General features: G+C 41.8%; 1 protein-coding gene across 8 annotated transcripts in view; it reads left to right on the top strand.

Annotated features, from left to right (window-relative positions):
* PSD3 (pleckstrin and Sec7 domain containing 3) overlaps nt 1-16,995 on the top strand; it is a 138,773-nt gene that overhangs the window by 64,885 nt on the left and 56,893 nt on the right. For all 8 annotated transcript variants that reach the window (XR_004305693.1, XR_004305692.1, XM_032441494.1 and 5 more), the window contains one exon: nt 8,959-9,002. Coding sequence is in view for 6 of the 8 variants with exons in the window: in XM_032441494.1 (XP_032297385.1) it covers nt 8,959-9,002 (44 nt within the window). In the remaining 2 variants the exon portion in view is untranslated. The remainder of the gene's footprint in view (nt 1-8,958; nt 9,003-16,995) is intronic.

The raw sequence follows: 16,995 nt of genomic DNA, 5'->3' as shown, positions 1-16,995 counted from the left end.
TGGCAGATCACACTCTGCTAGATTGCAAGTTATATGATATTTCAGAGGCTTAACTGCAGGGCTTTAATCAGAGCGATGCACACAGAAATAACGGATATTTTATTCAGTCTTGTTTTATGAATTTCTGTTTCCAGAGACATATTCACCATAACTAAGAAACAGTGTAACAGTAAAGGTTATGGCAGAGGAATAGCGTGGCCATCATTCTTGGTCTGTTGCTGATGCAGCGTCTCCTACTTAAATACTGCTGCCTTGGCATACGCCAAAATAAGGGCTGGATCTTGCAAGTACCCTACTCTTGCAAACGCTTTCATATCAGGTACCAGAATAATTCTAGTCTATTTGCTGGGAGGATTTCTGTACACAAAGTTTCTGCCTATGAGAGTGAGCCACCTAATCTCTGTACCTCTCTGCTTCCTGTCCCAGGCTTAATGTCCACTGTGTACACATGGTGTAATGTCCTCAGAGTGGAGACTTTCTCCTAGGGGTGATATCTCACTTTGATAGCTGCTGCTGCAGTGATGATTACTGTGATCATCCCTCTGTGGGATTTCCATTTCTCCCTCCTAAGTGCTGAGCATAGAAGTTTGTGGTGAGGGATACAGCTGCTTGAGCTTCTGGCTCAAGTACTTTAAAGTATATTGCAGGTTTGGTTTTGTTTGTGGTTCTCTTGCCTTATTTCATATTAAGATATTTGTATCTGTGAAGTACCTAGAACCTGTAAAGGCTGTTTTATGGAGGGCTGAGAAGGCTCCTTCCTTGCCCACCAGTGGTACCTGCCCAGCTGATAAGATCATAAGCATGCATGGGTTTATTGCTCTTATCTGTTTTCCGGCTTTTGACCCTGTTACAGGCTGTAACGTTTCTTGTAGACAGGATTGCAAGTGAGATTTGTATTTTTGGCTCTGTCACTGATTGGATGTGTAATTTTGGACAGCCCTGTTCCTTCCATGGATCCTTTCCCCCTGCTGTTCTTTGTCTGACCAACTATTTTATTCAGTTGTCACCAATTTAGGGACTTGATATATAGTTGAGTTTTAGCTCTCCTCAACTGCTGTATCACTGGAAGTTATTGCCTATGTCCATTGCGAAGGAGGTCTTTTAATCAGTGAAGTCCATGTGTACATGCTTGTACATCACCTCTCACAAAATGTCTTCAGTTCTAGGCTGGATTTTATTTTATTTTATTTTATTTTATTTTATTTTTTGAATGATGGTACCATATCGATCCCATCTGTCTCAGAGATTTTAGTTTCAAGTCTGCCCTTTGTCATACCTCTCTGGACATGCCTTCCCCTTTGTCTGGACCATCTTGTACCTTAACTGCTCCCTACAGACCTCTTTCTGTAACTGTTTTAACTGCCAGGAATAAGAGACAGATTTAATCTATTTATGCCCCAGAACTATATTCCACTGATGCCTTTGCACTTACATCACAGTCTATTTTGCTAATCTAGGGAGTATTACATATCCTTGTGCTCCTGCCAGTATGAACAAGACATGAGTGTGGTGACTGTGTGTGAGATCTGCTTGATGCCAGTGTCAAAGAAGTCAGATAGCCTGAAGACCCATCATCTTCCGTAAAAAATTAGGAAATGTTTCTGTGAACACAAAGCACGTATAGGCTTCACTAGGTAGTACGTGCTGGGTGAACATTATAGGCAGGTATCAGTCTCAGGTCAGCAAGAGAACCTGTGAAAAGAATATTGTAAACTGATGTTTTCTTATTCTCTGGAGAGTAGTGTCAAACCCAGCCTGCAGGCAAAAGGAGTTGGAGGACCTCCGGGTCTTCACTGTGATCCAGCATGCTCAGCAATCTCATCTCCTGACAGACACTGATTTCCTGCAGCCATGGACAGAATTGCAGAGTGCCTGTACCTGTCCTGCCTGCAAATGCACAAGTCTAGTAAAACAGTTCCTGTTATTAGAGGTGTGGGTGCTTCACTATCGAGGAACATTGCTCTAGCATTTTTTCTGTTCATTTTTAATAATTCACTATGCTGCCTTTACCAGTACCATTAAAGAAGCACTCCAGCCAGTACAGGACAAATCTTTCTAGCAACCCCCTTGTGTCAGGATTACAGAGGAAGCATTTCTTGTATGGCATTAATTTCTTGGCTCTTGGGAGCCCTGGCTAACCACCCTTTTCTGTTTTATGACGTATCTGACACAGTCTTTCTTCTTTTTTTTTTTTTTTTTTCCCTTCCTCCATTCCCCATCTTCTTCACATAAACCAGATTTTTTAACAGAGGAGTTTCTCTTAGAAATGTTCTCCAGTTGGTGACGCACTTGAAATTCCCTGGGTGAAATGATCTCTTTTCCTTCTCTCTAAAACATTTCTATCAACCCTATCTCCACCCACACCAAAACAACATTCATTGGTTCCATATGCTGCTGAACAGCTCTGTGCTGTTTTATGAATAATGTATGCAGGCTTGTTAGAAGAATGTTTGTTGTACAAACCAGTGGAATATAAAATTGAGAGTGATATCAGCAGACGTGCCTTGCTGTGCACTAAACCTATGGGCTTCTTGGGGTACTCCTTTGGCATCTTTGCTATACCCCTGTGACAAGAAGGAGGAAATGCATAAGGCATTGGACATGAGCAGACTTCGAGGCTGGCAAGATGCTTCAGGCACTCAGTGTTCTGAGTCCTTATCTCACTAGGCATTACAGATCCATGCATGAAGGGAGTAGAAAATGTAAAGATCTGAATGTTGGGGGAAGGTAGCGAATAGGAGATGGTGAAGTAATGTAGATCAAATGCAGCTAATATTTCTGGGAGAGGATCATCCTTCAAGGTGTATATACATCTACATATAGCAACATATCTTAGTCCGTTCAGACCTGTCAGAAGGTAGTGACACTGAGAGATACCGTGGTCCAAAGGGCTGGCATGTTAAGTACAACACCTATCAGGACTGTATGTAGACATCTGTGATGCTTGGTGTTTGTTGCTTCTGCAGTCTACTTCATTCCTGTAGTGTCTGCTTCTTAATTTGTGCTTCTTCCTACAGTAAATGGTGTATGGTGGGAGCTGGGCTGGTGCTTGGCTAACTGCTGTAGTCATTGGGGTAGAGCTGATGGATTGGTTCTGAATGAGTGAGAGAGCTGCATCGGCATGCAGGCTGGAAGGGAGTGGAGTGAGGTTCACTCTGTTCTCACCTATGGAACACAAAGGAGACAGATGGAGGAGATGCTTCTGAATTCATCTTGCCTGAAGGTATGCACAGACTGCATTTTCCAGTGCTAGCTGGCCCTAGCTAGCTGGAATAGGATATCTTTGTCCAGAATTGTGCCTGGGGCTGACCTGTCTACCTGAAATCAACCATTCTGCTACCAGCCTGAAATGAAGAAGAAATGTCTTTAGACAGGACTTGTGACAGTAGCTGCAGGGTGACATTGGCCAGCCTCTAAGAACACAGCTGCAGCTTCATCCTCCATCTCCTGCCTAGCTGGAGCATGTGATGGAAGCTGTAAAGATCATTTGGTGCATCTCATAGAATGGTTTGGGTTGGAGGAGGCCTTTAAGATCATCTAGTTCCAATCCCCCTATTTTAGGTAGGGTTACCTCCCACTAGACAAGGTTGCTCAAGGCCCCGTCCAGCCTAACCTTGAGTGCTTCCAGGGAGGGGGCATCCAAAGCCTCTCTGAGCAGTCTCTTTCAGTGTCTTAGCCATCACAGTAAAGATTTTTTTGTTTTTGTTTTTTCCTGGTGTCTAGTCTAAATCTACTCTCTTTCAGTTTAAAATCATTTTCCCTCATCCTGTCACTATGTTCCCTTTATAAAAATTCCCTCCCCAGCTTTCCTGTAGGCCTCTTTCAGGTACTGGAAGGCTGTTAGAAGGTCCCCTAATAGCCTTCTCCAGACTGAAAAGCCCCAGATCTCTCAGCCTGTTCTTGTAAGGGAGGTGCTCCAGACCTTGAGGGAGCAGAGTAGGACAGAATCACCTCCCTTGACCTGCTGCTCACGCTTCTTTTGATGCAACCCAGAATACAGTTGGCCTTCTGGGCTGCAAGCACACACTGCCTGTTCATGTTGAGTCTTTCATCAACCAACACTCCCAAATCCTTCTCCTCAGAGCTGCTCTCAAGCCATTTCCTGCTGAAATGTTTCTGTGCTTGGGATTGTCCCTACTCAGGTGCAGGACCTTGCACTGGGCCTTGTCAAACTTCATGAGGTAGGCATGGGCCCAATTCCCAAGCCTGTCCAGGTCCCTCTGGGTGGCATCCCTTCCCTCTGCTTCCCTTCAACCACTCAGCTTGGAATTGTCTGCAAACTTAATGAGAGTGCATTTAATTCCTCCTGTCAGTGTTGCCTACAAAGATGTTAAATAACACCAGTCCCAGCACTGATCGCTGAGGAACACCGCTGGTCACTGGAATGGTCCACTTGGACACTGAGCTGTTGACCGCAACTCTGAGCGCAAGCACCTAGCCAACTCCTCATCCACTGATAGATCCATCCATCAAATCCATTTTTCTCCAGTTTGGTGACCGAGATGTCATGCAGGACAGTGTCAAATGCTTTGCCCAATTCCACGAAACTGATGACTACGATGCTCTTCCTTTATCCAGTGATGCTGTAACTCCATCATAAAAGGCCACCAAATTTGTTGACATGACTTGCCCTTGGTGAAGCCATGTTTGTTACCACCAATCACCTCACCTATATTTTCCATATACTATGTTTCCATTTCCTGCAGTGGTCATATGGTTTTTGCTCAGGAATGACTGCAGAAATCAGGGCAAAACTGGATGTGAGCAGAGAATCTGACAAAACAAAAAAAAAGATCTGGGTGATTGTGACTCTACAAAGTTGGATTTGGTTTTGCCTGTTTACCTGCTTTTGGCAGTAATTTTGGTGCTTTCCCCTTTGTGCACAAAGCAGGTGTTAAAAAGTACCAGAGGTATATTTTCTTCTTAACAGGCTTTTCTGGATACATGCAAGTGTGACCGTAAGCTGGCAATTACAGAAACTGTGCTTCAAGAGCTTATCTTATTTGGCCTTTTGAAGGAAGGACTCACACAGTGCCCCAAGAGATATTCATTTCCTTGTGCTCTACTGGCCAGGCCTTTTTCCCTAAACAGTTTACCTTGATGAGTACCTTTGCATTTCCCTACGTCTTTGTCCCTGTGTGCGCACCTGGTTGTGTCTTCCTCTGCTTTGCATGCAGAGACTGACTCACAGCACAGCAGGCAGCTGGCAGGTGCTAAGAGCAGCCTGCTTAAATGGGTTCAGTGTTTTTTGCATGTGGCGGGGTTCTGAGGAAGGTAATGATGCAAAGTGACCTTTTATGTTTGTTTTTTTCTTGTCAGCTTTGTAAATAAACGGGAGTTTTCAGGAGGGCTGTCTGCATAGTGTTGCTTCTCTTTCTAATTGTGATAAAGTTACTGATTGCTGAGAGATTGTTGAAATCTAGATTTCTAGTTTACCCACCAAAGGGTAACTGAGGATGGAATTTAGTAATTTAGTGACTTCTCATGGAGCTATAGGCTTACTGCTTTCTGCTTACTGCTTTAAAAAAAAAAAAAAATAAAAAAAAATCCACATATGTTGTCCAGTGTATGAACAAAGAAATCACCCTTTATTCTTATTTATTTATTTGTTTGTTTTATTTATTTATTTAAAGACACTACGAGCTGTTAAGGGTCAAATTGTAGCCAAAGGAAACAGCTTTGGAGATGAGAATGATTTGTACTATTCTGTTTTATACATCAGTCAATTTCTTATTCTCCCTTGAAAACTACTCTTGTTTCCCGAGGAAGCTCAGAGAAGTGCTGAGTATGATGTACTCAGAGATGAGCACTTCTCAGAAAAGGAAAAACTCTAGGCCATAGATTTTTGTGGTCTGTAATATGGCTTAGAAGGTAAAGCAGTGATATTGGACACTGCTGAGTAGCTGGTAGCTGGGGGTCTGGATCTTGTTTGCAGTAGCCTTGGGTGCTGAGAAAGAGTGTCTCCAAGTGGTATCAGTCCAGCTTGGAAGGTGAGACCAGTGAAATATTAGTTCTGACATTCCCTGCTGTGGTTCAGCCTCCTGTTCTTGGCTTAGGTGGTAAATCAGCCAAACACTTCCCAGGCTAGCAGGTAAGAAGTTCCAACTGTTGTCGAGTTGTAACTGTGCTTTAAATCAAGGTCTTTTCTTCATATTCCAGTATAGAGAATAAGGAAGAGAAGTGAATTTGTAAAACCTATCCTTGCACCTAGCCGAGTACAGTAAAAGCCATGTCCCTACCATAATTTCTGATCAGCTTTGTTGCAAATTAGTGAAGCATTTAAATGATTGTGTTCAAGTTCGTTTGATTTAATCATACTCCAGAGGGATGTGTGCTGAAAAGAGCTGCTGTCTGAATCAGGGTCTTGGGAAACAGCCATGAAATGACAGAGCAGGTGCTGGGTTGTCCATGTCTGCTACTGGTTGCAAAATACTGGAGAAGGAAAGTAATCTTTGTATCATGAGAAAGCCCAGTAGATACTGGGAATATGCTAATGCATAAGCAGTGTTAGAGAAAGAATGCAAAGCAGCGCGAAAAGGCTTGTGCATCCAGTGGCCAATGCACAGCAATCTCTGCTAGAGAGGTAGGTTGAGGGGTCAAGGTTGAGAGAGGGTGCAACACCACCCCTTAAGAGGTCTGCTCACCAAGGTCTCAGTGGACATGCTCTGCACACAGCTTCCTGGGCCATGGATACTTTCTAGGGTGTGCTCTTCCATTCTGCAAATAGGAGACTCTTGCCGAGAGGCTGTATTTGATGCACCGTGGGGGACACTGTCCTCTTTCCAGTGTATGCCATATGACTGGATTGGTGTCTGTTACTCTCTAAAGAAGGAAAATGGAGTTTGGCTCAAATGTAAAGATTGAGACAAGCGCATGTCACTTTCCACGAAGCAAAAGCCCGGGGCATTTGTTGTTCCTTCACTGATCTGGAGTTCTGCTTTTATGTGTCCTGCTCTTTGGCTGCAGTGATCCTTAGAGACCTTCTTAGCAGCAAAATCCATAAAAAGCAATACCGCACAGGGCAAGTGTTCATTTCTGGGCATTGTGACTCCATGTAGCATTTAGGCCAGAAAGCAACAAGAGGCATTTCTAATACCTGAGGGCAGGCTATGTTGCAAAAGCTTGTCCAGCCAACGGGGGAAAATTCTGTCTCTTTACCTTGTACTGAGAAATAGCTTTCTGTCTTCGATCTATAGGAGAATGCTTTAATAGTAATAGAGCAAAAAGGCTAAGTCAAAAATAATAACAAATCATTGTAAGTGTTGTGGCTTCTAATTTAAAGTACTGGGCAATCCCAGGCAGTCAGTGCTGTTTTTCTGCTTATGCAGAAAAAATGGAAGTGCATATAATTCTTCAAGACTGTTAGCTGCATGGTAGGAGAAATGTAAGCCCCCTGTGGGTTTTTTGTTTGTTTGTTTGTTTGTTTTTGCCTGCAGAGTATCCTTACAGTCTCTTGCTAACTCACATCCAAACATTAAGCAAACTGCCCACAAAGTGCCAGCAAATCCCTTTCCTTCACCATGGTGTGGCTCGTTGCCTTTGGTTTAGGGATTCTAGTAAGATTTGGATAAACACACAGTGAGCACTCAATAGTTATAGCACATTGTGCCTAAAAGTTATTAAATGTGCAGCATCAGCATGAAACAAGTTTTACTGGTGTGTATGACCTACTTGTGTATGGTTTAAGCAAGCAAGATTTTCACAAAGCTGAATATTAAGGATCTTCAAATAGATCATTCAGTATACAGAAGGGAGTCAGTGGATCATAGGATGAGCAGTGGAATATGTTCATGGGGTTGCCATTGTGAATTCCATTGTGATAAAGGCACAAGACTAGCTTCAACTCTGTAGTCTTCCAAATTATTTTTGGTTTGGGTCAGACTTAAGACTATTTAAGTGCTAACGTTTCTGTTGAGCATGTCATAGCTATTATAGTATGTGATTTTCAGACTTGTTCGTACTTGATGTGCTACTTTTTGGTAATCATGTGCATCAACAGTTCTTCTACACATTAACATATTTCAAGGTTGTGTAGGAGTTATGTGCCAGAGGGAGTAAATCTAGCTATGTATATAAGGTAAATCACAAATGTGGATTATAAGCGCGAGAATCAGGGACATTCCATACCAAAATACTTCACTTGAGTCAAGTGCCCTATTTGAACAAATCCATTAGCTTATAGTAATTGCAGGCTTTTATCCATTGTATGCATCATCTAATGAAGAGCTGAAATCAGATGTTCTTATCCAAATGATGTACATCCTTCCTCTCAAAAGGAATCCGTCTCAACTCTTTGATCTCTTCCCAGGCTTAATTCACCCTCCCTTTTCATTGTAGGCTGATTATCAACAACAGAATTGGGATCCCAGTTGTCAAACCTACCAGCTTCTGTCCTTTAATGTAAAAGAGTAATTTTGTTAGCAGATAGCAGTCTAAGATATTGTTCTTCAAATAGAAAAATAGCATATAGTTTATTTTCTGTTTTACACTTAAATTAAATGTATTTATATCTGAATGAGGGAAAGTATTCAGGTGTCTCTAAGGTCCAGAGGCTTTGGATAGTTATCTTGGTATATTTTTATGGGAAAGCCCACGTGGTGAAATCTTGTCCCCATTAATGTCAATGTCTAAAAAGTCTTAACTGGGTTTAGCAGGAATGAAATGTGACTGCAGATTTTGTAGTGACATTCAGGACCCTAGCTCTGTGGATTTTGTGAACTTTTGGGATTATTTAAAAATAAAAAATAAAATAATCCTGTTCCAGAAAGTGAGTGTACTCTTGAGCCCTTCATTTTGTTATTTTTTCCTCAAACACTTTCTGCTCAAGAGTTCTGTCTTACCATAAGCAGGTATGGTTCTTAATCAGAGACTGATCACTTGCTGGTAAATTTCATTAGCATATTAATGTATGAGTAGCAGAGGTAAAAATAATCACATCTCCTTTCTTTCCCTTTGCAGGCCCTCTACAATTCAATCAAGAATGAGAAGCTTGAATGGGCAGTGTAAGTATACTGCATGGGATTTAGAATTTTTTTAAAAGTACCCATGTAGTAATCTGTTTATAATTCCTATTTCAGTATCTGAGTAGGCTCCAAAGCCCGTTGAAAATAGCCATTGTATGCACTGAGTTTGCTTTTCTGTTAATGAATGACCTGGCAATACTGCCTCATCTGTTTCTCCAGCAAGGGGAGAGTTAGTGATAGGAGCCAACTGCATTTGTAAGGAAAGAGGACATTTCATTTAGTAGGAAACTGCAGCCTGAAAAGAGAGAAATTAAATCCTCCATTGTCCTATGACTGCATAAATAAAACAGATGTTGATTTCACCCTTTATCTTTCAGTACACTGTGTCAGAACCACTGAATAGAAACACACGTCTTGGATTGAGTTTCCTGCTGTTGGCTTATTGTCTTGGTTTGTCTTCTGATTAAATATGGATAACCTGACAACAACCTGATACGAAAGATGATAAATTGAACAGTCTGATATCTGCTGATATTAGCTGCTTGTGACAGGCTAACACATGTTAACTGCTGAAATACTATGGATTAGAAAGAGCTTCTGTTTCTGACCATGTTAAACTGACATTCCTCTGTGATTAGATCTTATGTGGTGCGGATGTATCAGCAATGGGTAGAAGAGCCTGGTTTAGATCTTGCCTCTTGAAGAGCAGTGGATTTTGGTGTAAAATAGGAATTATTTCTTTATTTATTTTGGCTGTACAAAATACTTGCCTGTGTGGATTTACCTACCTGAAGCCTCACCTGACTGAGACTACATGTTTATACATCTTTTGTGCTAGCAGTTCTAACACTCACAAATCTTGCAAGCCCACTCGTTTCTGATCTTCCTGAAGTTTTTAATTTTCAGTTGACTCTCCTGTCAGGGCATAAAACCACACCCATAGGGGCTGCTAATCCCAACTAAGACTGCATCCCCTCTTTATGAGGAAGTTGTAGTGGTAATGAAAGTCACCAAGAAATGCAGTGTCTCATGAGCCTTATAAGAAGCACAGTGAGTGCATGAGTCTTACTTCTCACAACATCAGAGCTCTCTGCAGGACACATATCATAGATATTTTAGACCCAGCGGAATCTGCTGTATGACTTTCACAATCTCAGAATTTTCAGCTCTTTGCAGGAGACCATATTGTGTCCAATCCGTTTGGGCAGCTTCCAGGTAGGAACTGGCTCACACCTGGCTCTGCTCCCATTAGCTCCAGTCAAGGTGATTTATGAGATAGCCTGGTATCGTATAGGCAATAACTCCTTTGGCATTTACATAGCCCAGTCATATCCCTTGATAATGAATTATTTTGAGGAAAAAAAAAAAAAGCAAAGCAGGCTAGAAGGAGGGGAAAACAGAATCTTAAATAAGACTTTGGGCTATGGATGTAAAGCAACTCAGAAGGATGCTGGAACTGATGTGAAAATTACTTTTTATGGTGAGAAGTGAAGCTGATTTTTGACAAAGCTAAAGAGGTAGTGCCTTTAGCCTTACGCCTGAGAGGTCCGTCTGGAAGAGGGTGTGTGAAGATGTCTCTCCTCACTATTACACATCTCTTGGCTGATGTAAAGTACCTCCAGCCAGCCTTAAGACTGCCTGAACTGAAGGGAAAAGACACATTACTTTCTCTTGAGGAGAAAGGTGGGTGGGATAGAGATGTGATCAGTTTTGCTGTGACAAAACTAAGGATGATCTTCTCTGTCCTTTCCAAAGAGTATCCCTTTGCTTTCCCTGATGGAGTTGGCTGGCAGAGAAGTGAGGCAATGTGGAAATGGGGCTGCAAAACCTCAGGATAAACTGCCTTATGACCCTGATGTGATGAAGAAACACCTTTCCTCTAGCAAGAATAACCTTGAGACTCTTAAGACTCTTATTTATGAGTTAGGCGACAGTTTAAGAGTATCACCGTCAGTACATTATTGGTGGATTAATGACCGTCAGTAAGTCCTTAGGCAAGGGAACCTAATGATATTGAATGTGATGGGTAGAACTGCCACCTGATCCTTATCTCAGTAGTTACAAGCTAGACATATCATCATCCTAAATGGGTCACTGTCCCTTTCAAGTAGAATTACAGTCTGGTCCTAAGCCTACTAAGAGAAAAGGTTACCACTAATCCCAATTCTGTAGTCAACAGCAGTGGCACCTTAATCAGCAGATGTGCTCCTCATTTATTTTCTCAGGCATTCTGTAGGAGGAATTTTCTCTTATAATAAGTAAGATAAATAATAAAGAAACAAATTTATAATAAATAATAAAGGAACATGAATACAGCTCAGGAAGAGAAAATTGTGTTGCAGTCCTGCTGCTGTAGTTTTAGTTTTGAGTTCTCCAAAACATTAAAAGCGAATCACTTGCCATGATCTGTTAAACAAACGAATCAGACCCTGAATCCATTGAGTAAATGTAGATCTGGAGAGCACTCTCCTCCAGATCCCAAAGTTTTTGGTTACTTTTCACAATAAAACTGCCAAGAAGTGTTCTGCTGTTTACTTTGATTATTTGCTATTTCCTCTTGCCTGTCTGCCTTTATAAAAGCACTATAGGAAAATTAACCATCGGATGTATGATTTTTCTGTTTCTTATCCTGTTCCATATTTCTTCTGTACAGAATACCATTCTGGAGCTCTCCTGTCTGTTGTACTATAGTTCATTTCCTCAATCATAAGTAAAACACAAAGTAGTGAGGAGAAACCACTGAAATCACTGGTGAAAATTCATACTTACCACAGTGAATCCACTTAGTTACTGTTAGTTATTTCATCCACTTCATCCAACACATCCTGTTTTCAGTGTGCTGATATCACAGGAAGCCCCCAGTTTGATGCATTTAGCTATGATTATTGTGTTTCAATTTCTCATGCTTCTTAAACTTCCCCAAGGCTTGTTAATTTTTTCATAAAATTTTTCATGATTGCCTCTTGTTCTGCCCTGCATCTCCAGAAGGACTAAATAAATTCAAAACCCCGTGAACATTAATGTTGAGAACAGATAACACTGATGAGAGGGACCTGGATGTATTCTTTTCAGGTTGTAAAGGCTGATGCAAAGGAGACAGGTGTAAATTATTCTTCACACCCATTGTGGGTTGCCTTATGTTTGAAACAAAGGAAGTTTGGGTTTAACATTTAGAAACTTTTTATCAGTAAGCCTTGTAACCCTGGAAATAGCTTTAACAGTACAGGCTGTTAATGTTTATTCACTGGAGGTTTTCATGAACCATTTGAGCAAATATCTTTCTGTAATGGATTAGGAAGGGTGGATCCAACCTTGAATGGATTAGCTGATATTTTAACATCCCTTCAGTCCCACTGTGTACAGTTCTACAGCCCAGGTTTAGTAGGTGTTTCTCTTCCTTTGGCTTTTGCACCAATTATTTCCAACTGTAGGGTGGATAAGAAAAAGGAATTTGATTTCAAAGATGCCAGAGCTAAATATGTTTGATTTGTGTCATGTCTACTTGGAAATGCAGCAGTGACCTTTGTTGTTCTCCTTTATTTGTAATACTATGTCTGCTTCCTGTTGCAGATGATAGGAGTAATAAAATAATCATCTTAAAATAGACTGAGTGGTGATCTAGGAATAATACATTAAATCCCAAGTTGCTGCTTACAAAACTGCAGTTACCAAATGGCTGCATTTGAGCTAGTTGTACAGTTATGGCTTCCTCCAAGCAGGACAATACAGTTTTCAAGAGAATCCCATGGTTTATGACCAATTGATGACACAGTTTTATTTCCACAGAAGTTTAGGCTTGAATACTGCATTGAAAAATCAACTCCTTTGAGCCAGACAAGAATAGGTATTTGAGACAGTGATGCTGGAGAAGAACAAGGCTGTGGAAAAAGGTTTCTGCCAAATTACTTCTGAGTCTCCTGTTGCAAACTAGAATGCTGAAACTGGGCTGATCTGTGCTGAAGCTCAACCTTTTGTAGGTCAAATCCAAAAATCTCTCCCTGTTACCTTTCCCACCCTCCCCCCTCCTCCTCCCCCCCCGCACCCCCCCCAGTGTCTAGGATGTTTTCTGTTTGCAATTTAATTGATTTTATAGAGAGGAGGCAAGTGGTGACCACTTGGCTCTCTTTTCTGTCCTTTATTCGGGAAAGATGCCATGGGGAACTTCTTTCCACTGGTTTCTCAAGTCAAGCTCATGATTATAAAATTATCCATTCAGCAGTTTTGCATAATTATACGCTACAAATATGAATATTCTTTTAAATTGACTTTTAGATTGATGTACTCAGTCTTTTGCCTAGCCATGTCATGGAAATTTTCTACTTGAACATACAAGAATTAAAATGGAAGGCTTGACCATATCTTTCCAGTTTAGAATGTTTTCTAAGGCAGAGCCTCAAATCAGGCTACAGAGCAGTACAAAAGTGCTTTTGTTACTGAGAAAAGTGGATGTTGTTTTTCTCTAAGAACCCAAAAAAGCATGTTGTATGGCAGCATCTTCATTTCTGGTTATGTTTCAAAACTGTTTTTAAGAGGCAGACATTTTCTGTTGTTGTTCTGCAATCAAGCATGTGGGAAAAAAGCCTACTCTTTCAATTCAGCATCTTCAAATGACAGAATAAGCAAATTATTCCTTTGGTTGTACTGGTTCTCATGGGAAACCAGTGGTCTGTTGTATTGCTCTGTCTTTAGATCTTTTTCCAAAGAGATAACACAAAGGAAGATGGAACTTAAGCCCTGCCTTTTTGCAGATATCACTTACCATAGGGAGAGTCTTAGATAAGCTCTATTAGAAGTGTTTTCTTGTTACCTGTACTCTGCCAAGCAGAGATGCTAGTAGTCACTTTGCATCCTTAGTCTCCACAGGAGGATTTACAACCATTAGCCTCTTCCAGTCCTCAGAGAGGCTTACCAGAGGTATCAGTTCTGGGCCCAGAGCCAGGACTGATATCTCACTGCTGGGAGGGCCGAAAAGGACTAAAAACCTCTTCAGATTCTTAAAGACCTCATGATAATAACTTACTACTAAAATCTGTGTTAGAACCCAAAGGCACAAAGATTATGCCATTATCTTGGCATTGAGCTTGGCTTTGACAGGAATGTGATCACTGCTTCTGTGATAACAGATCCATGACTTGCAGAACACTTGCATAGAGACGCTAGATACTGACTGTTATCTGCATCACAGAAGGCCTGCAAGCTAGGAACACTACAGGACCTAAATAATTTCAGAGAGCCTTCTGAGGCTGAGGAAGTAGTTTTATCCTTCACAATACAGAATTTAAAGGAAAGATCAGTTTTCAGATGTGTGTATCCACAGGCCAGCTAAATTTTGTGCACCTGTTCTTTACAACCATACCCTAAAGCTAGTGCAGAATAAACTCAGTTTAATTTATCTTCATTACAGTCATTTTTGGACTGTTTTTCCAAGGACTTATGTTTTGTACAGCCCTACAAGAGTACGGAAATGAGCTAGGCCAAACAAAACAGTGACAAGTGTTCCTTAGCTGCCTCCCATAACATGAGCCAGAAGGCCAACCACCTCAATGGTGTGTATAGCTATGGGGGATCCTCTTGAATCCCTCTAGAGAAATCTGTGCCCTCTGCTCCCTTTTTGGCTCTGAAGAGCCAATATACCAATGAATGCAGCATGGGTAATAAACAGGTATACTTAGAGTGTTTGTCAGTCCATGATTTCATTGCAATCATGGAGACTTAGTGGGACAGCTTGCATGACTGGAATGCTGTCAGGGGTGGCTACATACGTTTTAGGGAAAAAGAAGACCAGCAAGGTGAGATAGTGGGGTTGCTTTTTATGTGAGACAGCATCTAGAATGTATCTAGCTCTGCTTAGGGATGAATGATAAACAAGTAGAGAGCTTGTGGGTGAGAATTATGGGGCAAGCTATGGGTTACACTATTGTGGGTGTTTACTACAGGCCACCTGATCAGAAAGAGGAAATTTATGAGGTGAATTGATGAGCTGCTTTCTTCAAGCAGCTGAAAGTAACCTCGTCATTGCGTGTTCTGGTTCTCGTGGGAATCTTCAACCACCCTGATATCTGCTGGAAAAGCAACACTGCCAGGCATGCACAGTACAGGAGGTTCCTGTAGTATGTGGAAGATAATTTCATAATATGAAGGGTAGAAGAGCCAATGAGGAGAGGTGTGCTACTGGAACTTCTTCTTATAAACAAGAAGAGACTGGTTGGGAACATGAAGGTTGTGGGCAACCTTGCATTCAGCAACCATGAGATAGTTGAGATCAGGATCTTAAATGGAAGAAAGAAGGCAATTAAGTGGAATTGCAGTCCTGGATGTCAGGAGTGCCATCTCTGACCCTTCAATGACCTACTTTGAGGAATCCCATGGGCTAGAGCACTGGAAGGTGAGGGGTCCCAGGAGAGCTTTGTTCTGGAGTTGACATTCAAACAGCACTTCTTCAGACCTCAAGATCGGTACATCCCTAAGAGTAAGAAATCCTACAGAAATTGCAGGAGAGCTGTGTGGATGAGCAATGAACTCAAGAAAAAACTCAAATGGAAGAAGAAAGTCTATGGAATGTGGAAAAGGGGTCTGGCCACTTGGAATATAGGAATATTGTCAGGGCTTGCAGAGGTGCCACAAAGGAGAGCTATGGCCCACTTGGAGTTATATCTAACAGGAAAAGTGAAGGACAAGAAAGCCCCTTTTTATGTCAGTAGCAAAAGGAAGACTAGGAAAAATGGGGGCTTGCTGCTTATTGAGGTGTGTGCTCTGAGAATGTTGGATATTGAGAAGGCAGAGCTACTCAGTGCTTTCTTTGCATTGCTACTAAGGCTACTCTTTGAGAAACCCAAACCTTTATCACTATAAAACAGTCTGCAGAAAGGAAGACTTCCCCTTGGTTAAGGAGTATCTGATCAGAGATCATCTAGGCAAACTTGACACACAGTTCAGTCAACCCTAATGGGATGCAGTCATGAGTGCTGAGAGAGCTGGCAGAAATGACTGGTGAGCTACTACATATAATCTTTGAAAAGTCATAGAGAATGGGAGAGGTCTCTCAGAAATGGAGGATAGCCAATGTCACTGCAGTTTTCCAAAAGGACAAGAAAGAGAACCTGGGGAACTACAGTCTAGTCAGCCTGATTTCTGTCACTGGGAAGGTAATGATACAGCTTGTTCTCGTTGTCATCTCCAAGGAAGTGGAAGAGAAGATGATCAGGAGTGGTTAAGATTCACCGAGCAGAAATCATGCTTCACCAGCCTGGTAGCTTTCCACAGTGTCATAACCAGGTGGTTATGTGACGGTAGAGCAGTGGATGTTGTATACCTCAATTTCAGCAAGTTTTTTGATGCTGTCTCTCACGACACCCTTGTAGATAAGTTTAGGAAGTGTAGTATAGATGAGTGGGCAGAGAGGTAAATGGAGTACTGTCTGCCTGGCAGAGCTTAGAGGGTTGTGATCAATGGTACAGGGTCTAGTTGGAAGTCTGTAGCTAGCAGTGTTCCCCAGGGACTGGTACTGAGTCTGGTCTTGTTCAACATTTTTATTAGCAACTGGGCCAAAGAGATAGAACCTGCCCTCAGTAAGTTTATTGATGATACAAATCAGTGAGCAGTGGCTGACAGATCAGAGGGCTGTGCTACCATTCCACATGACCTGAGCAAACTAGTGAGTTGAATGGGGAGGAGCCTGATGATGCTCAACAAGAGCAAGTATAGAGTTTTGCACCTGTGGAGGAGTAACTGCATGCACCAGTAAAGGTTAGGGACTGGGCTGGAGCTCTGCAGAGAAGGACCTGAGTGTCCTGTTGAGCAAGTTTGACCATGAGCCAGCAGTGTGCCCTTGAGGACAAGAAAGACTATGGTATTATTAAAAAGTGTGTGGTTGTCAAGTTGAGAGAGGTGACACTCCCCATCTACTTTGCCCTGGAAAGGCTGCATCTGGAGTACTGTATCCATTTCTGGGCACTCCTTAGTACAAGAAAGAAGGGGAGCTACTGGAGAGAGTTCAGCAGAGGGCTGCAAAGATGATTAAAGGCCTGGAACA

This window comes from Coturnix japonica, chromosome Z (assembly GCF_001577835.2).
Source record: "Coturnix japonica isolate 7356 chromosome Z, Coturnix japonica 2.1, whole genome shotgun sequence".
Lineage (NCBI taxonomy): Eukaryota > Metazoa > Chordata > Aves > Galliformes > Phasianidae > Coturnix > Coturnix japonica.
This window is presented reverse-complemented; position numbering and strand designations above follow the sequence as displayed.